Source organism: Lontra canadensis, unplaced genomic scaffold, assembly GCF_010015895.1.
Source record: "Lontra canadensis isolate GAN:19392208 unplaced genomic scaffold, GSC_riverotter_1.0 scaffold107, whole genome shotgun sequence".
NCBI lineage: Eukaryota > Metazoa > Chordata > Mammalia > Carnivora > Mustelidae > Lontra > Lontra canadensis.
The window spans coordinates 2,587,320-2,610,274 of NW_022631101.1; the positions used below are offsets into that span (position 1 = coordinate 2,587,320).

General features: G+C 56.9%; 2 protein-coding genes across 3 annotated transcripts; one reads left to right on the forward strand and one right to left on the reverse strand.

Annotated features, from left to right (window-relative positions):
- The first annotated feature begins 274 nt into the window (after positions 1-274).
- NPAS1 (neuronal PAS domain protein 1) lies at positions 275-16,930 on the forward strand. 2 transcript variants are annotated; one of them, XM_032839190.1, is made up of 12 exons: positions 275-392; positions 1,444-1,684; positions 2,104-2,339; positions 9,784-9,857; positions 10,108-10,197; positions 11,839-12,010; positions 13,422-13,537; positions 13,787-13,944; positions 14,412-14,518; positions 14,842-14,989; positions 15,716-15,810; positions 16,342-16,930. In XM_032839190.1, exons 2-12 carry the CDS (start codon positions 1,563-1,565, stop codon positions 16,803-16,805), a joined length of 1,782 nt encoding a protein of 593 aa, XP_032695081.1. In that variant the 5' UTR covers positions 275-392; positions 1,444-1,562; the 3' UTR covers positions 16,806-16,930. The 2 variants fall into 2 exon arrangements, with proteins under 2 accessions (XP_032695081.1, XP_032695082.1); XM_032839191.1 differs by having other exon boundaries at positions 1,502-1,684.
- A 138-nt stretch (positions 16,931-17,068) lies between these two features.
- Positions 17,069-19,361, reverse strand: TMEM160 (transmembrane protein 160). The gene is made up of 3 exons (XM_032839192.1): positions 19,118-19,361; positions 17,971-18,063; positions 17,069-17,418 (listed from the first exon to the last, which is right to left on the reverse strand). Exons 1-3 carry the CDS (start codon positions 19,323-19,325, stop codon positions 17,153-17,155), a joined length of 567 nt encoding a protein of 188 aa, XP_032695083.1. The 5' UTR covers positions 19,326-19,361; the 3' UTR covers positions 17,069-17,152.
- Positions 19,362-22,955: the final 3,594 nt, after the last annotated feature.

Sequence of the window (22,955 nt, forward strand, 5' to 3'; positions counted from 1 at the left end):
TCCCCTCTCGAGATGCGGAAGCTGCGGCTCCGAGGCTCACTCTGGTGGGGGGGGGGAATCCCCCCACCGAAGCTGTCGTTGGGGGAGAGGACTCGGACAGCGGGGCAGCAGCTCAGGAGTCCCTCGCTGGGAACCGGCAAAGGCCCGAGAGGCGGGCGCGGGGCTGGCCCGAGGGGGCGGAGACTGGGTGGGCGGGGCTCCGCAGACACCGCCCCCGCCTGCCAGCGCGGTCCGCGCGTCTCCCAAGTCTGCGAGGCCGCGGTGGGCACGAAGAACCTGCCGCCACAGCCCGCGCGCCCCGCGGAGCCCGGCCTGCCCCGGGGTCTATGGGGCCACCCCTCTGCGCCGCCCGGCCGGCCCCACGCCGCGCCCGGAGCCTGCCCCGCGGCCAGGTAAGGGCGCTGTGGGTCCTGTGGGGAGGGGACGCCGGGAGGCAGGCAGGAGGGGCCAGGGAACTCCTGGGTCCTGAAGAAACAGGGGGCCGAACTCCAGTGTGCGGGGGGGCTAGGGTAGCGGGACGCGGGTAGCCTGAGGTTGGGGGAAGGGGGACACGGATGTTTGGATCCCGGAGATCTAGGGGGCTGGGTACCTGGGCACCAAGGTCTAGGGCATCTGGACACCTGGTTGGAAAGGCTTGGGGGCGGCCTGGTTACGGGGAGCGGGCTGGGGGAGAGGGTATCCTTAACGCCTAGTCCCGGAGGGATGAAGACCAAACTGAACACGTTCCTGCTTCTGGAGGATCTGAATACCAGAACACCTGGGCCCCGAGTGTCGGGTCCATCCTGCGGGCGTCCTCTGGCTGATGCTCTGGCCACTGCGTCGGGGGCCGTGGCTCGCACGCCCGGGTCTTCGGGAAGGAAGTTGTGATTGCGGATATTTGGCGGCCGGGACACATGGCCACACCCCAAGGGCCGGCGCGGGGGGTTCCCTGGGCGGGGCATGGGGTGGGGTCCCTGCCCTTTGCCCCCTTACCTCCTTAGCCTAGCCAGGGAAATGGGCGCACCGCGGGTGCGGGCACATGGACTCCTGGGATGGACTAGGAGAGCGGATCCCAGGGACAGAGGGCTCTGGGGGCAGGAGCCGGGCGCGCCTGGGCCCCGGCGAGGCGCCTGCCCCCCGCCCGCCTGGCTTGGGCATGCTTGGCACGCAGAGCGCGGGCCGGTCGGATCCGTATGCGCGCCGCGTGCGCCTATTGGTATGCGGGAGCCGGCCCGGCGCGGGCGTGAGGCGGCCGCGCTGGCGGGCGGCGCGGGGGAGGCGGCGGCGGCGGCGGCGGCGGCTGCGGCGGGGCACGTCTTCGCCCCGAGCTTCGCCTGGGGCCGGGCAGGGTGAGAACAGCGGGATCCGTCCTGGGGCCTCCGGGAAGGGGAAACTGAGGCACCATCCAGCCCCAGCTCCTTGCTGGGACCCCGAACCCCGCACGGACCTCAGTTTCCCTAGCAGGTCTCCCGGGGGCCCCCCTCGGGCACCGAGCGCTGCCTCTGGCTCCTTTCCGCGGCAGGAGACGCGGGTCTCGAGTCCCGCAGGCTGCTCTGGGCCCGCCTGAGCCCGCCCCCGCGGAGATGGCGGCCCCCTACCCCAGCAGTGGCAGCGGAGGCGAGGTCAAGTGCGGGGGAGGTCGCGGCCGCAGCGTCCCGTGGGACTTCCTGCCAGGGCTGGTGGTCAAGGCCCCGCCAGGACCCTGGTGAGCAAAGCCCCGCCCCCTCGGACCGTGGCCCCGCCCCCAAGGGCGTCCTGGGAGAATTCACACTCAGCTTGCAGCCCCGCCCTCTGGAGCTAGAATTTCTTACCCAGAGCAGCTCAACCTTTGTTCTACAAACAGCCCCCACCGCGTTCCGTTCCCACCGCCCTTCCTCTGAGTTCATACCCAACATTTAATTTCTCCCCTCTTCCAGCTCCTTCCCTCCAGAATTTATTTACACCCCAGGTTCTGTCCCCACGGCCGTGTGCAGAATTCACACTCAGGTTCTGCCCCCACCTCCAATGTCGAATCCACTTCTCACGTCCAGCCCGGTTCCGAGGCCCCGAGGGCGGGGATCCCCGAGGCCGCGGCCCCCTGAGCCGCGCGGTCCGGCTGACGCCCCCTCCGCGCCGCCCGCCCAGCCTGCAGGCGCAGCGCAAGGAAAAGTCCCGGAACGCGGCGCGCTCGCGGCGCGGGAAGGAGAACCTGGAGTTCTTCGAGCTGGCCAAGCTGCTCCCGCTGCCCGGAGCCATCTCGAGCCAGCTGGACAAGGCGTCCATCGTGCGCCTCAGCGTCACCTACCTCCGCCTGCGCCGCTTCGCCGCCCTCGGGGCGCCGCCCTGGGGATTGAGGGCGGCTGGGCCCCCGGCCGGCCTCGGTGAGTGCGCATGCGCGGGGGGCGGGGGTCCCAGGGCCCTAGCTAAGGCCAGACCGCGGGACTGTGAGGTGCCCGCCGGCCCTTGCCTAGTTCCTTGGCTGAGAGGGAGCACCGGGTTGGGAGTCAGCCAGACCTTTTGTGTGCCCGAACCCGGAGACTGATAGTGTCCAAGCCTCAGTCTGTTCATCTGTAAATCGGGCACACGAGGTAGGGATGATTTCATGCATTCTGGCCCGACTAAGCAACTCCCCCCTCCACCCCCCGCCCCGGGAACACCAGGGATCCGACCACTAGCCAAAGCCGTTATTTTTATTAGGGGAGATAAATCGTTATTATCACAAGGAAGGTCCGCAACTCCATGGGCGGGACGGGGTTGAGGGGGGCCGCCTGGGCCTCCCCATCCACTCATGGGCAAGAAACCCCCTCACTCAAACTTGAGGGGCCCCAGGAGGGAGCCCAAGGACTCTGAAGTTTGAATTCCCAGTTTGGGAAAGCAGGAGGGAGACAGAATAAGGTGGCAGGTAAGATGGAGAACTTCAGAAAGACTCCTGGCTCCCTGTCCCTACTCGGCCACCCCTTCCCCCAAGCGTTGTGATCCGGGGCAGGCCGCCTGACCTCTCTGTGCCTCGTGAAATGGGAATCCTGATGAAAGTCCATGAGCATACCCAGAGGGCTGAGATGAAAATCAGCGAGGTAATGCGTGTAAAGATCCAGGTGTAGTCAATACTTAGTGACTTCTTAGGGTCGCGGTGACCTTGCAGAATTGCTGGGGCCTGTGGTTTATTAAACAGCTACTGTGTGCCGGCTGCTGCTCTGAGCCGTCAGGATCCAGCAGAAAACAGACTATATTCAAGCCCTACCCCCCCACACACACACACACAGGCTGACACCCTAGCAGCCAAGACCCGGTAATGAGATAAACCGAGAAATGAAATAGACATTATGTAAAAATACAGGCTAGGTAAAACACACACAGAGAACTGGCTCCTTTTATTATAATTCAACTTTATCATTGGTAGATGCACAGGAGTGTTCTGTTACTGTTATTACTTCTGTTTGACGTATTATTGCTTCTCTCAACGATAAGAAGACCGTGAATCGTGTTAATCCGAGGTCGCAGGTGACAGGGCGGGGGCACCACAGGCTACAGTCCCCCCAGAGGGAACCGGTGTCCTTAGGGTGAGGTTGGAGGGGCTCCAATTCCCCTCCTGCCCCAGTCCCAGGGGAGGAGGGGGGGGGAGAGAAAATAGCATTGATTAAGCTCGCAATAAATCACCATTTAAATTTAAATAATCCGGCTTCCCAGGCGGTAATTAGGCGAATTGACTGGCGCCGAGAGAATGCGGCATTAGGGCCGCTGATTACTGTCATTACCGCGAACAACACGTGCGCCTGCGGGGGATAAACATCTTGTCTATTGTCCCGAACGCGGGGAGAGAAAGGAAAGGAGGGGGTGCCGAGGGAGCCCCTCCGGCGGCGGCCAGCTCCCCCCACCACCACTGCCTGGCTGGGCCCTTGAAGGGGACCGGAGCCTGCTGAGGACACTGCCCTGAGGGGCCAGACCGTGGACTTCACGGGCGCCCCCAGCCGCTACTCCCTGGAGGGCCCCCCTACCCCACCCTCCGCCTGCCGTCCAGGACAGTATGTGTTGGAGGTGCTGTATGGACTCCCTCCTGTAGCCCCAGAAGTAGGAATTTGCAGGGTCCCCAGCAAGAGGTCAAGTGCCTGCTTCCTTAGTCGCCCCTGGGGGGAAACTGAGGACAGCATCTTAGCTAGTCAGAGCAAAGCAGGGTGCTTCCCACACTCTGAAGGGGTGCGTGCTGCCCTGTCCTCCTCATTTATACCAAAATAGCCAATCCATGTCAGACTGTGTTGAGCAGTATATACAAATAATGTGGGGGGGGGGGGACACAAAACGTACTTAAGTCTCTCAAAAAAACATCAGGAGGAAAAAGCAGTGTTGATTCCCATTTTACAGAAGTGGAAAACTGAGCCCCAGGACGGGAAGCTCTTTGCCCAGGGTCTCATCAGCCAAGCTGGGCCCAGCTGAGATTCAGACTGGCTTCAGAGAGCACCCTCTCAGCCTCCAGACTTGGCCTGTTCATAGGTCTCTGGGGACCTTGAAGGTACCAGTCTCTGGGCCTCAGTCGGCTGTGGGTGAAACAGCACAACGATGTTGAAGGCTAGCCGGGGACCTCCAAGTGCAGGGAGGAGATAGCCTGGATCTTGTGTCAGTGGTCAGCATTCATTCAACACCCACAGAGCACCTTCCCCCTGCCGGGCCCTGTTCTAGTGACACCCTCGGGGACAGGACAAAGTCCCTGACCTCAGGGGTGGGCCTACAGATCCTTCCTGGGAGGCCCACTGCCCCCCACCTCTCTGATCTCCTTTTTCTACCCCTCTCACCTCTTCCACTCCCTCCCACCCCCAGACACACACACACACACACACACACACACACACACACACACACACACAGGCTTCCTTGCTGTTCTTCAGAAAAACATTCCTACCTCAGGGCCTTTGCACTTGCTGTGCTCTCTTGCAGGAACTCCCTTCCCTCCAAACATCAGCTCTTCAGGAAGGCCTTCCCCCCTCGACCAGCGCTCCCTGTCTCCCTTTCCTGCCTTATTTCTTTCCAGAGCACCTATTGTCATCTGACACCATTTCTTCTTTCTCTTGTTCATTGTGTCTCTTCCCCTTGACACCTTGTTCCCTGAGCCTAGAACACTGCCTGGGGGCACAGTAAGGGCTTGGGAAGTATTTGTTGGGTGTCTGTGAAACAGAGTGAGGGGAGGAGGGTTGACATTTTCATTCTCAGATCAGTCACAGCCTCTCTGAGGAAGGGACCTTTGAGCTGGAAGGAGGTGAGGAAGCAATCCTTGAGAAAAGCTGGAAGAAAAGCAGTCTTGGCTAAGGGAATAAAGTGCAAAGGCCCTGAGGCAGGCAGAATCAGGTTGCTGGGTGCAGGCCACAATAAGGCAGAGAGGAATAGGTGAGGCAGGAGGTAGACAGCAGGGACCAGATCCTGCAGGGCCTCATGGGCCTTGGTGGGGACTTTGGCTGTTACCCCAAGTGGGATGGGAGCTGGAGGTGACAGAGGTGGCAGGTGTGAAGGTAGAAGCAGGGAGCCCAGTGAGGAGGTGCATGCAGAGGCCTGCCCCAGGGAGCCAAGTTTCCCCCTCCCCAGATAGCAAAACTCTCTCTCCGGCCAGTTGAGAGTAGGAGGTGACTGGACCCCCAAGACCTGGGGGCAGCCTTCTCCCCACGTCCCCTCAGTCCCTGCTCTGTGATGACAACTGCAACAATTTTCTTCTCCAGCAGTTAGGCTGCAGTGAGAAAGGCAGGAAATGTTTGTTGAATGAGTGAGTGATGGTTGGGGCTTTGGGTGTGAGGAGGGGACAGATCTGGGAGCAGTAAAGACCCACGTGGGGAATTTGGGGGACAGAGGAGTTGAGGCATTTGCTGGGAGAGGCGGGAATGCAGGGGGAGGAGTCTGGGGAGTTGGGTTTGGGGAGGGGGAGGCTGGGGGATGATAAGACGCATCAGCCGGTGATGGGGACCGACCCCAAAGCTCCCATCCCAACGGGGGAACAGCAAGCCCTCCCCCTGCGCACCCCAGTCCGACGTGCCCATTAAGGCTGTTAATTGCAGCCGTTCAGTCTGACCTGGGCTGATCCTGTGAGCGGGAAAATGAAGGAATTAGCAGAAATGACAGGGGAAAATTGCGACAATTAGCAGGCGGCATTGTTCCTGCCTGTCACCCGGCTGGTTCGCGCTGCATCTCTGGGGAGGGGTCCCCATCAACCCCCCCACCCATTTATTGTTCCTGGAGCTCCAGCCAGGGGTGGGGAAAGGGTGCAAACAGCGGGAGGTGCTCCTGGGAGAAGGAGGCGTGGCCAAGGCGTTGGGGGGCTGGGGGCGGGGCTGGGGGGGCCGAGTCCCGAGGGGCGCGCGGGGCAGGCTTTGACCGTCTGGTGTTTTGATGGTCTGGAAATAACAATAGTAATCACACTATTAATACTAATCCCCGCTCTGCGCGTCTGGGAGCACCTGCCGCGTGCCAGGAGGGGGCGGGGCCCTTTCTGTTCCTTAAGAAGACTGAATGAATGCTCAGCCACCCATAAGGTTAGCGCTCTTGGCAAAGCCACTTGACAGAGGAGGAAACTGAGGCACAGAGAGGCAAAGAGACTGGTCCCAGGGCACACAGCCAGGGAGGGCCAGCCCTGGGGCTTGGTTCCAGACCTGGACCCTTGGCACCAGACCTAGCGACCTTCAAGGTCACTGAGTCCCCTGGCTCCCCAGTCTGGACATAGGGCCCCTTGGGAGGTAGTTCTCTGCAGGGTCAGGGAGAGGCTCTCCAGTGGGAATGGGCGGTCTCATTTGCCATGTCCCCTGTCACTCTCTTTCTCTGTATGTCTTTCTGGGCATCTCCTTTCTGTTCTCTCCATCTCTTTGTGTCTCTGAGTCTTCTTCTGTCTCTGTCTGAATTTCTCTGTGACCACATGTCCGTCCCTATCTCTTTTAAAATATTTTTAAAATATTTATTAATTTGAGGGGCGCCTGGGTGGCTCAGTGGGTTAAGCCTCTGCCTTCGGCTCAGGTCATGATCTCAGGGTCCTAGGATCAAGCCCCGCATCGGGCTCTGCTCAGCGGGGAGCCTGCTTCCCCCTTTCTCTCTGCCTGCCTGTGATCTCTCAATCTCTCTCTCTGTGTCAAATAAATAAATAAATAAATAAAAATCTTTTTTAAAAAAGATTTATTTATTTGAGAGAGAGCAGTGGGGAGGAGCAGAGGGAGAGGGAAAGAGAGAATCTCAAGCAGATTGCCCTCTGAGCTCGGAACCCCACACAGGACTCAATCTCATGACCTTGAGATCATGACCTGACCTGAGCCAAAATCAACAGTTGGATGTAGGGAGCCTGGGTGGCTCAGTCAGTTAAGCACCTGCCTTCTGCTCAGGTCATGATCCTGGGGTCCTGAGATCAAGTCCCTGATCGGGCTCCTTGCTCAACAGAGAGCCTGCTTCTCCCTCTGCCTGCCACTGCCTGTGCTTGTACACTCTCTCTCTCTGACAAATAAATACTCAAAAAAAAAAAAAAATTGAAGTAAAGTTTATATAACATGGACTTCACTATTTAAAAGTGTACAGGGGGGCGCCTGGGTGGCTCAGTGGGTTAAAGCCTCTGCCTTCAGCTCAGGTCATGATCCCAGAGTCCTGGGATCGAGCCCTGAATCAGGCTCTCTGCTCGGCGGGGAGCCTGCTTCCTCATCTCTCTCTGCCTGCCTCTCCTCCTACTTGTGATCTCTGTCTGTCAAATAAATAAATAAAATCTTTTAAAAAAATAAATTAAAAAAAAAGTGTACAGGGGGTGCCTGGGTGGCTTAGTAGGTTACGCGTTCGACTCTTGCTCTCAGCTCAGGTCTTGTTCTCAGGGATGAGATCAACGCTCCCAGTGTGGAGCCTACTTAAATTTTAAAAAATTAAAAATAAAAATAAAGTGCACAATTCAGCAGTACTCAGTACAGTCACAGGGCTGTGCGGCCCCCATTCGATCTGGTTCCAAAACATTTTCATTCCCCCCCTAAAAAAAACACCCCCCCCGCATTAGCTGATTCTCCCCATCCCCACTCCCTCCCACCACCATGACCCCCGCCCCCAACCACCAGTCTGCTTTCTGTCCCTATGGATTTGCCTGCTCCGGACAATTCATAGATACAGTATCACACGGTGTATAGCCTCTTGTGTAATGTTTTCACATTTTTTTAAAGTAGGCTCCAAAAAAAAAAAAATGTTTCAAAAATAAAGTAGGTTCCATACTTGATGTGGGGCTCAAACTCATGGCCTCGAGATCAAGAGTTCCACACTCCACCGACTGAGCCCGGCAGGTGCCCCCATCATGATGTTGTAAGAGTCCATCCGTATTAGAGCCTGCATTTCCCACTTCCTTCATTTTCCTCACTGAATAATATTCCACTGTATGAATACAGCACATTTTATCTATCTGTCTAGCCATCAATGGACTGTTGAGGTGTTTCCACCTTTTGGCTGTTAGGAATGGTGCCGCTGTGAACATCTAGGAAGGAGTATTTGTTACAACGCCTGTTCCCAGTTCTTTGGGAGTCTACACCTAGGAGCGGAATTGCTGGGTTGTGTGGCAGGAGACTCTATGTGTGACTTTTTTTTTTTTAAGATTTTATTCATTTATTTGAGAGCAAGCACTAGAAAGAGAGAGAGAGAGCAAGAATGGGCAAGGGGCAGAGGGAAAGGGAGAAGCTGACTCCCTGCTGAGCAAGAAGCCTGATGCAGAACTCAAACCCAGGACCCTGAGATCATGACCTGAGCCAAAGGCAGATGCTTCACTGACTGAGCCCCCCCAGGTGCCGCCCACGTGTGGCTTATTGAGGAACCTCCATCCTGTTTCCCAGAGCGTCTGCCTTATTTCCACTCTCACCAGCAGTGCCCAGGGATTCTGATCTCTCCACATCCCACCAACATTTCTCTTTGAATTCTAGCCATCCTAGTGGGGGTGTGAAGTGACATCCATTGGGGTTTAGGGTTTTGTTTTTTTTTTTTAAGATTTTATTCTTGGGGCACCTGGGTGGCTCAGTTGTTTGGGCATCTGCCTTTGGCTCAGGTCATGGTCTCAGGATCCTGGGATCGAGCCCCGAATCAGGCTTCCCTGCTCAGTGGGGAGTCTGCTTCTCCCTCTCCCTCTGCCGCTCCTAAATAAAATCTTTACAAAAAAAATATTCTTAGGTAATCTCTGCACCCTATGCAGGGCTCAAACTCATGATCCCAAAATCAAGAGCCACCTGGTCCACTGGCTAAGCCAGCCGGGCACCCAAACCTGCTTGTCCTTTTCCTGCTGAGTTGCAATGTCCTTCTCTCTTTCTGTATTCCTTTATATCCCTCTGTATGTCTCTCTGTCCATCTGCTTGTCTGTCTGGTGTCTTTTTCTCTCAATATCTGTTTCTTTTTCTCTGGCTCTCTGAACTAATGTCTCTCTGTCTTTCTGTCGTCTCTAGTCTCTACCCCCTCCCTCAACAGCCCTCACTTCACACCACCTTCTCAATCCTTCAAGGCACTGGCACAGATGATAATTCTTTATTTATTAGTTTCTTGCATGTTGCATATTGTGTGCTCCTCATGAGGGGAGGGGCAGGCCATCCTGGACGCCTCTGTGTCCCTAGCACAGGGCCAGCTGCACAGCTGGGGCTCAGGGAGACTTTCCGAATGAATGGGAGGATGGACGGCTCCCTGCGCCCTCTGGCCTCTCTCTGCCTCTGCCTCTCAGCCTGCTTCCACCCCTTCCACCCTCCCCACAAGCCCAGGTTTCTCCCCGACCTGCCCCCAAGACAGCTCCAGGACTGGGGAGAAGCAGATCTGTAGGCTGGCTCGAATACCAACGGGCCCCAGCCTCACCCCTCCCTCTGTCCTCAGCCCCAGGCCACAGGGGCCGCGTGGCGCTGGTCTCCGAAGTCTTCGAGCAGCACCTGGGAGGACACATCTTGCAGGTGAGGCCCCGCCCTGCCTGCTGCTCCTTGCTGCCACCTGGTGGCCACCTCCGGAGAGCAGCACGGTTTTCTCCAGCATCCATGGGGGGGGGGCGTCCCACCGCCACGGAAGCCCCACCCCCCACCCCCCGCCCCAGGATTAATTCATCCTAGGTGGAGATCCAGATTTCAGAATGTCTTACCACCTACCCGCTGGACAGACAGATGCCCAGCCCTCCTCTCCCCTCTCTCTGTTTCTCCCCCACTCTAGTCCCTGGATGGCTTCGTGTTTGCCTTGAACCAGGAAGGGAAGTTCCTCTACATCTCTGAGACGGTCTCCATTTATCTAGGTCTCTCACAGGTAAGGGGCCCGCGGCAGGCTGCCCGGATGGGCTCAGCCACCCTCTCCCTTGCTGTGCACGCATGTCCTTTCTCCTGGCCTCACCATCCCCGCCTGAAAAGTGAACTGGATCCATGGTTCTCAAAGTTCTCAAAGTGCACCCCGTGGGAACCCCAGGTGGTGGTATGTTAAAGTAACAGGTCAGTTTGAAGAAAACTGATCAGCAGAAAGATCAGTTTGTCGATGAGCATTTGCCAAATGCACCGTTTTCCCCCAAACTTGCTTTTTCTGAACAATTATAGAGACTTGCAACCATTGTTATTGGGAGGGCTTGGGTTTTGGCAACTGTGGGAGATTTTCTGTGGTGTTTTAGTGCACTGGCTTGTGTTTTGTCTTTATTTCCGCCAGCTGTTTCTGCCCCGGCTCCCGCAGCTGGCACTGAGAGCTAAAAGCAGAAACCGCACATCGCCACCCCTGGGGGGCCTGGCTCTTCCTGGTGGCATCTTAGGCCTCCCCAGTCCATTCAGCACAATTTGCTACCCTCCCATCGCTTTGACCAAGGTTTTACCAAATGATAAATTTAGAAAAGTCGGTGCTCAGTGTTTGGCCTTTGTGAGCACTTTTTCAGTGAATTATTGGAGATGCCTGGAGGAGGAATATGGACAAGCGGAAGGGGTGCGGGGAGGGGGGGGGAGTGGAGTAAAGGCTTGCACCTGGTGCAGGGAAGGGTTTGATAAAGGAGCTCGGAGGGATGAGGGACAGAGGGAAGCATGTGAGCCCAAACCCAGGGGCAGTGGGAGCTCTGGGAGGTTTCTCAGGTTGGGGGAGGGAGGCATAGTCAGATGAGTAACTTAGTAGGCGTATTTGAGTGGAGACTGAAAGCCAGAAGAGCAGGGAGGACGCTGGGGCAGGAACACGGGGTGGGGGATGGGGACCTGGACTGGGGGAGGTGTGGAGCAAAGGGAGACTGCTTTGGGAGACTTGGGGGTGAACTGGATGGTAGTCTGTCTGATTGAGAAGTTCTAACTCTAAGAGTTCGAAAGCCATTCCACTGCGTGTATCCTCATCGCCGCCGCTACTGGGATATCCTGTGATTCATTTCGCAGCGCCGTTGCTCGCTGTGTGGGGTGGGAGCTGGGCAAAGGGAGGCTGTGAGAAGTAGGCTCGCGGCTTCTAGAGTAAGCAGGTGCAGAAAATCCTTAATGACCAGCCTTGAAGTGAGAAGGCATAAGAGCCCAAGTTTGTATCTCCTTTAAAAAAGGTTAAAAAGGAAAAAAAGAAAAAGGGGGAGGGGGTAAAGGTTAAAAGAGTCTAATAAAAACACAAAACTGGCTTGGGGCGCCTGGGTGGCTCCGTGGGTTAAAGCCTCTGCCTTTGGCTTGGATCATGATCCCAGGGTCATGGGATGGAGCCCCACATCGGGCTCTCTGCTTAGCGGGGAGCCTGCTTCCTCCTCTCTGTCTGCCTCTCTGCCTACTTGTGATCTCTGTCAAATAAATGAATAAAATCTTAAAAAAATATAAAAATAAAGAATAAAACACAAAACTGGCTTGCAGCGCCACGAGCTTCGCACGCAGGCGAGCGAGCGCAAGGCTGAAGCCCCAGGCGAATGACTGCGCGCGCATCTTACGCGCTCTCTGCGGTCCCCTCTTCCGCCGGCAGGTGGAGCTGACGGGTAGCAGCGTCTTCGACTACATCCATCCCGGCGACCACTCCGAGGTGCTGGAGCAACTGGGGCTCCGGGCTCCGACCCCGGGGCCTCCCACCCCGCCCTCCGTTCCCTCCTCTTCCTCCTCTTCGTCTTCCTCCTCGCTTGCGGACACCCCTGAGATCGGTAATTCCAAGGGCCCCCAAAGAATGCGGCTGAGGGTAGGTCAAGGGACACCTGGTACACGGTAACCAGCCATGTCTTCTTTAAACAAAACCCGCTCTCCTTTGAGCTGTGCAAAGCAAATTTTTGTAAAATGATCAGAAGCCAAACCGAGGCAACAGGTCTTGGCTCCCTAAAATTTGCCTAAGCTGCCTAAGTTTGCCTGGCTCCCCAAGACTTGAGTTTTAGAAAGACCCCCTCTGGCCGCCAAGTGGAAATGGGTGCCTGTGGGTGACCCCTGGAACCCGGCTTTGGTAATAATAAAACAGCGCACACTCCCTGGCCTTTACAGGTGCTTTGTCTTTAAGGGCATAGTTTCACTGAACCCTAATCACAGCCCCACCTGCAGGAACAGTCTTCATTTTGCACAGGTGGAAACTGAGGCACAGCACAGAGAGGTTAAGTTCATTGCCCCAGGTCCCACAGCTGTCAGTGGTGAATCTGGACTCCAGCCCATGTTCTTCTGGCTGCAGCATCTGCGCTCCCAGGCCTTCCCTCGAGTGGAAAATTCCACTCCATGTTGGCGAGGGAGGGTGTTGGGAGAGTACCCTGAAAGTTCCTTTTGGAATGTTGGGGGACTGGGATGTTGGGGGACTAGAGGTGAACTTTCTGGTAAGTAGGATTCGCTTATATTGGGTTTGCTTAACACTAAAAGCCTCCGAGCTATCAGCAGCGTGTGCAAGCTTGGGAGATGTTTGTGATACACGGGAGTGCGCTGGAGAGTGGTGTTAGGTTTGCACCCAAGGTCCAGTCACAGGTTCGTCTGGGTGTGAGCAGTTATAAGACTATCACTGGATTTATAATCTGTATTTGTGGGTCTTACTTGTTTCTATACCCTGAGCCCCTGCTCTGTGCTGGGGAGGGCTGGGGACACATCGATGACAGTAGCCCCAGCCCTACCCTCTGGGCTCACAGTCCAGGTGGGGAAGACTGACCAGTCCCTTGAGAATGATGATCCAGAGTGGTCAGGGCTGAGGTGGAAGACCCCAGATGCACGCATGACCCAGCCTGGGGGTCAGGGAGGGCTTCCTGGAGGAGGAGCTATCCCACTTGAGACCTGGAGTTTGTAGCTAGAGATGGTTGTCAGTGGGAGGTGGTTCTTGCCCAAGTTTTAGGCTGAGGTGAGGAGCTGGGCTTTACCCCCAGGGTCCTAGGGGGCCATGGCAGCTTCAGGGCAGGGAGGAAAAGGGTTATATTTGAGCTTTAGAGAGACCCAGCTGGCTGCCGCTCAGAGGGGAGGTTGGTATACGACTTCAGTGAGGTCATGTACCCATTAGGCTGTGGCCATGACCCTGTCTGGCTAGGTGTACAGGGGGCAGAAGGGGCCCGTGTCTCTTCCTCAAACCCCCTAACCTTCCTTCACTCCCCACCCTAGAGGCCAGCGCGGCGGAGGTGCCTCCCTTCTCCCCCGTCCAGGAGCGCTCCTTCTTCATCCGCATGAAGTCTACCCTCACCAAGAGGGGGCTGCACGTCAAGGCCTCGGGGTACAAGGTGAGTGTGAGCTCTGCGGCCCCAGCTTCTGACGCCGGAGTCCCCCCGCCCACCTGGGGAGACCTCCCGCACGTTCCCGCCAGCCATGTCCTTGTGCCCCAGCACCTGTAGGTGACAGCCACAGCCAGGCCTGGCGGCCCCGTTGTGATCCTCCTACCCGTGCACCCCTCCCCCCCCCCTCCTCTCCCGGATCCCCCCCCCCGCCCCGGCCTCTCCAGGCCTCTCCTCCAACCCCGCTGCTGCCTGCAGGTCATCCACGTCACGGGCCGCCTTCGGGCCCGCTCCTTGGGCCTCGTGGCTCTGGGTCACACGTTGCCCCCCGCCCCACTGGCTGAGCTGCCACTACACGGACATATGATCGTCTTCCGTCTCAGCCTGGGTCTCACCATCCTTGCTTGTGAGAGCAGGTACCGGGGTTGGAGGCCGAGGCGGGCGGATGGGGCCACGCGGGAGAGCTGGGGCTGCGGGCAGTCAAAGCCGAGCTGGGGAGCCTGGGAGGCAGTCGGGGGGACACAGGAGAGCAGCGAGGGTGGAGGTACGGGAAGGAGGAGGCTGGGGCAGGGCCGGCGGCGAGGGTGGGCGGGGCTTACCCGAGGCCCCCTTCGCAAACCCCCACTCCTCCCCGACCCACTTTGTATCGCTGCCTCTCCTCTCCTCCACTGTCTCGTGCGCCACGCAGAGGGGAAAATGAAATGGGCCGTTGTCCCCACGCTCGGAGTACTATGCCCATTTGACCCAGGGTTAAACTGAGGCCCAAAGCACTCCAGAGCCCGGTCTTATACGCTGGTGGTTCGACAGCCAGCCCCGCCTCTTGTCCTCGACCCCCCTGATCTCAGACCCCTTCCCACCTCTCTCTGTCACCCGCTGTCCTCAGAGTCAGCGACCACATGGACCTGGGGCCGTCAGAGCTCGTGGGTCGCAGCTGCTACCAGTTTGTCCATGGACAGGACGCAGCCAGGATCCGCCAGAGCCACTTGGACCGTAAGAACCCCTGCCCTCCAGCACCCCTGGCTTGAGTGCCCCGATCCCTGCACCCTGAGCCACAGTTCAGACGTGGGGCGGGTGGAAAGGGGCTGTGTTGTCTCTCTGAGCCTCCCCCCCCCCCCGCCGCCCTTAAAAATCCAGAAGGCCCCTGTGCCCAGCTAATGCTCAGTCCTCCTGACTCGGTCTTTTTCCATCTCCCCCTCTGGACTGTTGCCCTTGTCTCCTCTCTACCGTCCCCCTCCCTGGTCCTGCCTTCCTCTCCCGCCCCATGTTCCTGTCCACCTGTCTCTGCCTCCGCCGGCCCCCGGGGCTGGGCCCAGTGCTAGACAAGGGGCAGGTGATGACTGGTTACTACCGTTGGCTGCAGCGGGCTGGGGGCTTCGTGTGGCTGCAGTCCGTGGCCACCGTGGCCGTGAGCGGCAAGAGCCCCGGGGAGCGCCACGTGCTCTGGGTCAGCTACGTACTCAGGTGAGGGCCCCCCAGACTCAGAACCCCTCTACATACTCCGCCATCTCTCTCCATCTTGCGGAGGGGCTCCTCTTCGAGGGGGCAGGGCTTCTCAAAGAGGACAAGCCCAGAAGGCTTTGAAAACAGGAAGGAGACAGGGGGACAGTAAGAGGAAAGGCCCAGAGGTGGGGTGACCTTGCTTTCAGGGGGCAGAGAGGAGTGAGGCGGTGGCTTTGAAGTGGCCTCAGCCCCAGGCAGAAGATAGGGACTGGATTCTGGGGCACTGGGGAGCCATGGCAGGGTGTAAGGTTGGAGAGGGTCACAGTCCCATCTGGTTTGTGACAAGACCTCCCTGGCTGCTGTGGGGGACTTCACGGGACACAACAGGGGCTGGGAGCCCAGGGAAGAGGCTAAGGCAGAGGCTGGGGCAGGTCTGGGAAAGGCCAGGCAGTGCGGGTGGAGGAGGGGACATGGCTTCCGCTCACACCCATCTCTAGCTTTGATGGCCTGGACTGGGGCTCCCGAGAGAAGCAGCAGTCTGAAAGGAAGACCCTGAGAGGAGATGGGCAGGCAGTACCCAGGGGACACCCAGGTGGTAATATTCGAGGGGCAGGGGGCATAGGCTGCCCAGGTCTGGCCTCATCAGACAGGGCTAAGTTGGGCTAGAACCCAGCTTGGAGTCTGGGGTTCCAATGATGAGCCCTAAGTACCATGGGGTGGGGACTACCCCACCTGTCTTGTCCCCAGCCAAGCTGAGGGCGGCCAGACCCCTCTGGATGCCTTCCAGCTTCCGGCCAGCATGGCCTGTGAGGACACCTCCAGCCCCGAGCCAGAGCCCACAGGTGAGCCCCACCTCCCTCCTCACCCCGGGGAGCTCCCAGGGAAGGGGTCTCGGGGACCTGAGCTTTCCAGTCTGGAAGCCACGAGCCACATGTGGTGACTTACGTTTAATTAAAGATGAAAGCCTGAGTTTCTTGGTCACCCTTACCACGTTCCAAGGGCTCAGCCGTCTCCCGCAGCCAGTGGCTACTGCATTGGAGCACACAGAGAGGGAACAGCATCGAGGAAAGTTCTGTTGGGCAATGCGGGTCTAGGCCAGCGCTTGTCCATCTCCCCTCTGCTGCTATCGAGGGCCAAATCCTTCTCGGCTCTGGGGGCTTGTCCTGGGAGCTGTAGGGTACTTAGCAGGACCCCCAGTCTCTAGCTGTGGCAACCACACATGTCTCCAGACTGCCACGTGACCCCCCTGGGGGACAGATTGGCCCCAGCTGAGACCCCCAGCTCTAGACCACTGAGCTCAGCTGATTCCACAGATGGGAAGACTGAGGGCTGGGGACACGCACACACCGCTCCCTCATATCTTCCTCTTCCAGAGCCAGAGCCTCCAAGGGAAGGGAAGCAGGCTGCCCCCCTAGACAAGGACGAGGTCCCCCGGAGCCGGGGCAAACGCATCAAAGTGGAGCCTGGCCCAGGGCAGGCTAAAGACCCGGAGGACAGTGGGGACGAGGAGTCGTCTGGCCACCCGGCCCTGCCACGGCCCGAGTTTACTTCTGTCATCCGGGCAGGGGCTCTGAAGCAGGACCTGGTGCGGCCTTGGGGCCTGGGGCCTCCCGGGGACCCCCCACCTTCCCTCCTCCATGCGGGCTTCTTGCCACCCGTCGTGCGGGGCCTCTGCACACCGGGCACCATCCGCTACGGGCCCACGGAGCTGGGCCTTGTGTACCCGCACCTGCAGAGGCTGGCCCCAGGACCCACCCTCCCCGAGGCCTTCTACCCCACCCTGGGCCTGTCCTACCCAGGGACCACCGGGACCCGGGTGCAGCGGAAGGGGGACTGAGGACTGGAGGGCTGCCTACAGAGCCAGACCCTGAGGGACAGGTGGGGCCCGGAGGGCACTGCCAGAAGGCTGAGCTCAGCCCAGTTGGTGGGCCTGGAAAATTAAACACCTTCTCCCACTCTGTGGCTCTGTCTCCGGGGCCTCGGGGCTCCTCTCTCCTTTTCGTTTTCCTCTTCGGTTCCCTCCACCTGCCTCGGGTGGTTCCCACGCCCGCCCCTCCCCACCTCCCGCCCCGTCCTAGGAACCACCACGCGGAACATGGAGCCGGCGAAGGGTCAGGTTTTAATGTCTCGGTCCTCAGGCCCCCCGGCCGTCCAGCTCCCGGCCATTCCCCGTGGCCCAGCCACTCACTCTGGCGGTGGGCGGCCTGCTTCATCGGGGCCTTCGGCAGCTGCTGTCCCGTCGTCCTCGGGCACCAGTTCCACATCCAGCTCCAGCTGACCCATGTAGAGGCCGACAGCACAAGCCCAGAGCAGGCCTACGGCCAGCACAGCCCCCACGCTCGCCGCCGCGCCCCCCAGCGACAGCTGCATGGGTCCCCGCAGTGCCGCCAGGCCCACCACGTAGGAGGAGCCTCCCCACACCACACACAGGCCGCCCAGCAGGAAGAAGCCTGTACAGGGGGAGAGGGTGGGGGGAGGGGCACAGTCAGCGGGAGGGGGGCCTGAGCTCCCAGACGGGGGCTGCCTGCTGTGGGGTGGCTGGGGGCCTGGTTGTGGGAACCCGATTACCCAGGGGTGGAGCTGGGTCAGGAGACTGAGGTGGGGTTAGTGGATGGGACAAAGTCAAGGTCAGTACAGAGCCAAGCTCAGGGGCATGAGAAGGTGCCAGAGGGGGTGTCTAGGATGTGGAGGTGGGCTTCAGGACCAGAGGAGGAGTGGGGAGCTGGGCTGAGAGCAAAAACAGGGCTGGGGGGCAGCGGTGGGACTAGGCTAGGGCTGAGCCAGCATGAGGGGCTCAGTCGGGACCCGCATCTTTGGGCAAGGACCCAAAGCCCTCCCTGGGGGCACACACGCGGGTGATCCAGTGTCCTCGAAGTAGGGGTGGGTGGGTGGAAAGTCAACTATGGGCAGGCTGGGACGGGGTGGGGAGGGATCTACACCCACTGGGGAAGATGGGGGCTCTACCTCCCCAGTGGGGGGCCAGGGTGGGGGTCTGCACTCACCATAAGCAGCTTCCCGACCCATGTCACTCTGCATGAAGGAGATGACCCCGATGCCGGATGCCAGGAGGCCATTGCGGAACCAGGAGAGGAAGGCTACAGGAGGGGGAATGGTGTGTGTGGGGGGGAGAAATCAGCATTAGCTCAAACCCTGCCCCCACCCCCATTCTGCCCAGTGTTATCCCACCGTGCCATCCACCCCGAATCCCGGCCTAGTCCTGGCAGCCCTCCACCTAGCCTTATCCCCCTCCTCCAAACTCTGTCTGGCTCCTGTCCACCCTGAGCCCTCTCTCCCAAACTCTGCAGCACCAAAGAGCCAAGACAGTCTTTAGAATCTGGAGGAGCATCTAGGAACCAAAAATGCAGGACCTAAATCTGAGGGCAGGCAGATCCCAAGAGGTCACCCTGGCCCATATCCCACCACCATAGGCGTGCATCTCCCTCCGGGACAAACTGTTCCCTCACTTCAGGGCGCTCTCCAGCTACCCCCTTCAGTGTTCCTCCAACGTCAACTATCTGCGTCTGTCCTTCCTTGTTATTTACATCCATTCAAGTCCCTTGTGGGGCCCTAACCGGCTGGTGGGGGTTACAAACCCCACACCCTTACCCCAGCCTCTTATCTACCCTCTCTGCACGGGAGGCCCCGCCCCCTGCAGCCTGGATCACCCGGCCCTCCAATCAGCCCAGAGCTTCGCTTTTATTGGTTGTTCCTCCCTCCAATCGGGAACTCGCTCCCTCTTCGTGGGGATCCCCGCTCCCGCCTAACGCAGAGTGGTCGCCTCCAGGCTGAACTGGCTCTTCCAACACGGACCCTTCTAGTAGGCAACTCCCCCGCCCTTAACGCTCTCTGGACATCTCTCTCGCTCAGGCAGTGCAATCTTATAAGGCTGCCTGTCCTAGCCCGACTAACCTCTCGGATCCCTACTGCACCCTTCTAACCGGACATACCGTCCCATCTGCAAGCCCGTCTTTGCGGACACACTGCGCTCTTGCAGCAAGCGCTTCCCTGCGCTTATACGGAAGCCCTTCTCGCTCCGGAGCCCCAGCCCAGTTTCCAGCAGGAGCCCTGCCCCCACCCCCTACTGGCGTCCACCGACAGCTCGGCTATCCTGAACCCCCTCTCCCACCGTGGCCGACTCCAGCCTCAGACCTGTCTCGTGTGCCTTCCGGAGGAGCCAGGCGTCCGCACGATCCAGCTCGGACACGGGGGGCGGCGAAGCCCCGGCGCGGGGGCCGTGGCCGGGAGCAAAAGACCCCCGGGCACCCCCGCTCCGGGGCCGCGGAGGCGGCAGCAGCGCCCCCCGGAAGCGGAGCCGGGCCAGTCGGGCGGCCCGAGCCCACCACCAGCCGCCTCCCATGGTTCGCACTACGGCTGCCGCTCACCGCCCCGCCCCCACAGGCCACCCGTAGGCTGAAGAACACGTCACTCAGGCCTATTTGCTCACCCATTGGGTTTGCGAACATCACTCAGGTCTGGCCCCCACTGTCCATTGGTCAACACCGTGGTGATTCCTCCTCTGTCATCTGTGCCGGTACTGCGCTTCCCACCTTGCTTCTGCTACTGGACTACGAATCCCAGCGAACATTGCGCCATTAGGAGGCAGGTCTTCAGAAGCTGGGGACACGATATCTGCTGGGAGTTGTAGTTTTTGTTAACAACTTTAATTCTCATGGCCAATAAACAAGAACGAAACAAAACTCTGCTTAATGTAGAACCTTAGCAAAATCTGGAAGAGCCTAGAAGTGAAAGTAAAACTCAAAATTAATCCTACTGATGAAGTAAGTGCTAATACTTAGTTGTATTCCTGCCCTTTTTATCTAGGTAAATGTAAAACGAGATGTCATTTGACTAACTTTTTTCACATGACAATAAGTCGTGAACATTGGTGGTATTGAATACTTTTCACAGCATAATTTCTTATATTAAAAATACTGCTTATTTTGAACACAGTCCAAGATGCAAAAGATAGAAAAGGGTCTAATGAAAAGTAATTTTCACCCCACGCCCCAGCCAACCATCCCCATCTTCCCTTCCACGGCATTAAGTTTAATGGTTTATACAGATGCATTATACGTAGGTACCACAGGGGATCCTCGTTCCTAAATTGTTTCCGATTTTCCCTATGATAAACAATTGCTCTTTCCTTTCTAGTTGAAACTTATGTCTGAGGCAGGAGGGACCTGATCCCACTGGCAAATTTCAGCAGTCCGCTTCTGCCTCTGGGTCCACACATGGCTTTATATATCCCCCTACTACACTGTGTGGTAATGATCTCTATACTTACCTGTATCTGCCAATAGGCTGTGAGCTTTCAGTGGACTGGGTCCTTGACTGACACATCTCCATGGCCCCCAACCCAATATAAGTAGGGGACTTGGTAAATAATAAAAACAAATAGATACCACCGGCTTTACCAGTGCCAAAAATTCTGCTATGCACAGTCTGTGCATGATGTCCTTTAATTCTCATTGTAACCCTGGGAGTTATGAACTAGAATGTTTCCTCTTTTATAGGGAAGGAAAAGTGAGGTAATACCAGTTGATGTTTATTGGGCACTAACCATGTAACAGACACTCTTCTCTTGCTTTACATGGATATAAATCTTCAAAATAGGGGTGCCTGGGTAACTCAGTCTTGATATCAGCTCAGGTGATTGATCTCAGGATCATAGGTTCAAGCCCTGCTTTGGGCTCCACACACAGCATGGAGCCTACCTAAAAAACAAACAAACAAAACCACATCAATTTTATGTTTACATACTAGCAGGAAACAGTCGCAAAATGAGATTGAAAATAAGTTCCTTTACAATAGTATCAAACCCAGAAATACTTAGGAAATGTTTTAACAAAAAATATGCAAGATTTCTACACTGAAAACTACAAAATACTGCTGAGTCACATTAAAGAAGATCTAAATAAGTGAAGAGATATACCATGTTCATGGATTAGAAAACTCCCTGCTCTCAAGGAGCTTCCTTTCTAGAGGGATAGGCAGAAAATAAGCAATAAACATGCTAAACAAGTAAATCCTTAGGAAAGTTCAAGAGACTAGAGGAGCCCAGAGAGGCTACCTAACCCAGCCTCGGTGTGGAGTCAGCAAGGGGGTGCCTGACTTGAAACCTGAACTCTGAGTAGGCATGGACCAGATAAAGCATGATCAGAGGCTTACAGAAAGAATCTGGAGCCCAGAAAAGCTTACAGTGAGTGCAGAAGACTGAACATAAACAATTATTTACCATCATGAAATGGTTTCCTTTCCTTTCCTTTTTTTTTTAAGATTTTATTTATTTACTTGATAGAGAGACACAGTGAGAGAGAGAACAGGAGCAGGAGGAGTGCGAGAGGGAGAAGCAGACTCCCCACCAAGCAGGGAGCCCAATGCAGGGCTTGATCCTGGACCCTGGGATCATGACCTGAGCTGAAAGCAGACGCTTAACTTCTGAGCCAGCCAGGCGTCCCAATAAATAAAATCTTAAAAAAAAAAAAAAAGGGATCACACCACCTCCCTACAGAGGTTGGGTTGTATCAGGAAGAGATCAGAAACTTGCAAGAGGACAAGTGACCCCATCAATAGCTAACTCTCTCTCTCCATTCCTTCCTGAGTTCAAACCTTGCTATCTTTCACCTGGACAGCTGAAACCAGCCCACTTATTGGTCTCCAGAACCCCCTAAGGGTAGATTCTCCACTTATTACTTCAGCAAATATTTATCACCTACTATGTACTGAGCTGTGTTTAAGACAGTGAGGATACGGGAGCGCCTGGGTGGCTCAGTCTGTTAAGCGTCTGACTCTTGATTTTAGCTCAGGTCATGATCTCAGATTTGTAAGATCAAGCCCCCTGTCAGGCTCCACATCCAGCATGGAGCCTGCTTAAGATTCTCTTTCCTTCTCCTTCTGCCTTCCCCCTATCTCTCTCTCTAAACTAAAACAAAAACAAAAACAAAAACAAAACCACTGAGGATATAGCGGTGAACTAGACAGAAAAATGACGTGTCCCAGCCCCTATGAGCAAGACAACACTGGGCAAGGGAGACAAAGGAATAATTAATATAATTCCAGGAAATGTCAAATCCATGCAGAAAATAAATCAAGGTGATGAGGGAGAGAATGACAAGTCTATGACAGCCAGCCTCTAGGAGGACGCCAGCCATCTTTACATTTTGTGTGGTCTCCTTCCACGTCCAATCAGGACTGCTCTGTGTGGCCAAGGGAATACTGTGGAAATGACCGACTGTGACTTCCAAGGCTGAGTCATAAAAGATATTGCCACTTCCGCCACACTCTCTTGGATCGCCTTCTCTGTGGGAAGCCAGCTGCCATGTTGTGGAACACCCGAGCAGCCTTGTGGAGAAGCCAACGGCCAGCATCAGCTTGCCAGCCACATGAGTGAACCTCCTTGGAAGATTCCTCCGGCCCCTGTCAGGTCCTTGGACGACCATAGCCCTGGCCTGAACCTCAGGAGAAGCCCCAAGCCACGACCACCCAGCTAAGCTACTCCTGTGGGTACTCCCTGATCCACAGAAACTATGGGCAATAATACACGTTTCTTATCTTAAGCTGCTGAGTTTTGAGGATGTGACATTGGAGTAGCCATTAGAGTGACAAGGAGTCCTCTATGAGGTGATGAGGAGGAGGAGGGCTCCAAGCAGTGAGAATAGCATGTGCAAAGGCCCTGCAGCTGCAGTGTGCTCGACATGCTGGAGGAAGAGCCGGGGGCCTGTGTGACTGGAGCAAAGTGAGCAAGGGGAGAGGGGACAAAATGGTAAGAGACAGAGGAGGTGGGTGCTTGGTATCTCAGGAGCCATGTTGAAGGCTTCCTATTTTATGCTAAGTGTGATGAGAGCCAGTGGGAGATTCTGACCTCGGAGGTAGCATAACCTGACGTTCATCTTTAGAATGTGGTGCTGACTACTCAGTGGAAAAAAAGACTTAGCAGCCAGAGGATTTTTTTTTTTTTTAAGATTTGAGAGAGAGAGCGAGAGAGAGC

Coding starts and splice junctions, on each gene's coding strand:
- TMEM160 (XM_032839192.1), bottom strand. CDS start 19,325: ATGGGAGGCGGCTGGTGGTGGGCTCGGGCCGCCCGACTGGCCCGGCTC. Junction 18,064..19,117: donor CCGGAAGGCACACGAGACAG/GTCTGAGGCTGG, acceptor CCCCTCCTGTAG/CCTTCCTCTCCTGGTTCCGC. Junction 17,419..17,970: donor GGGTCGGGAAGCTGCTTATG/GTGAGTGCAGAC, acceptor CCCCCTGTACAG/GCTTCTTCCTGCTGGGCGGC.
- NPAS1 (XM_032839190.1), top strand. CDS start 1,563: ATGGCGGCCCCCTACCCCAGCAGTGGCAGCGGAGGCGAGGTCAAGTGC. Junction 10,198..11,838: donor TTTATCTAGGTCTCTCACAG/GTAAGGGGCCCG, acceptor TTCCGCCGGCAG/GTGGAGCTGACGGGTAGCAG. Junction 12,011..13,421: donor TGCGGACACCCCTGAGATCG/GTAATTCCAAGG, acceptor TCCCCACCCTAG/AGGCCAGCGCGGCGGAGGTG.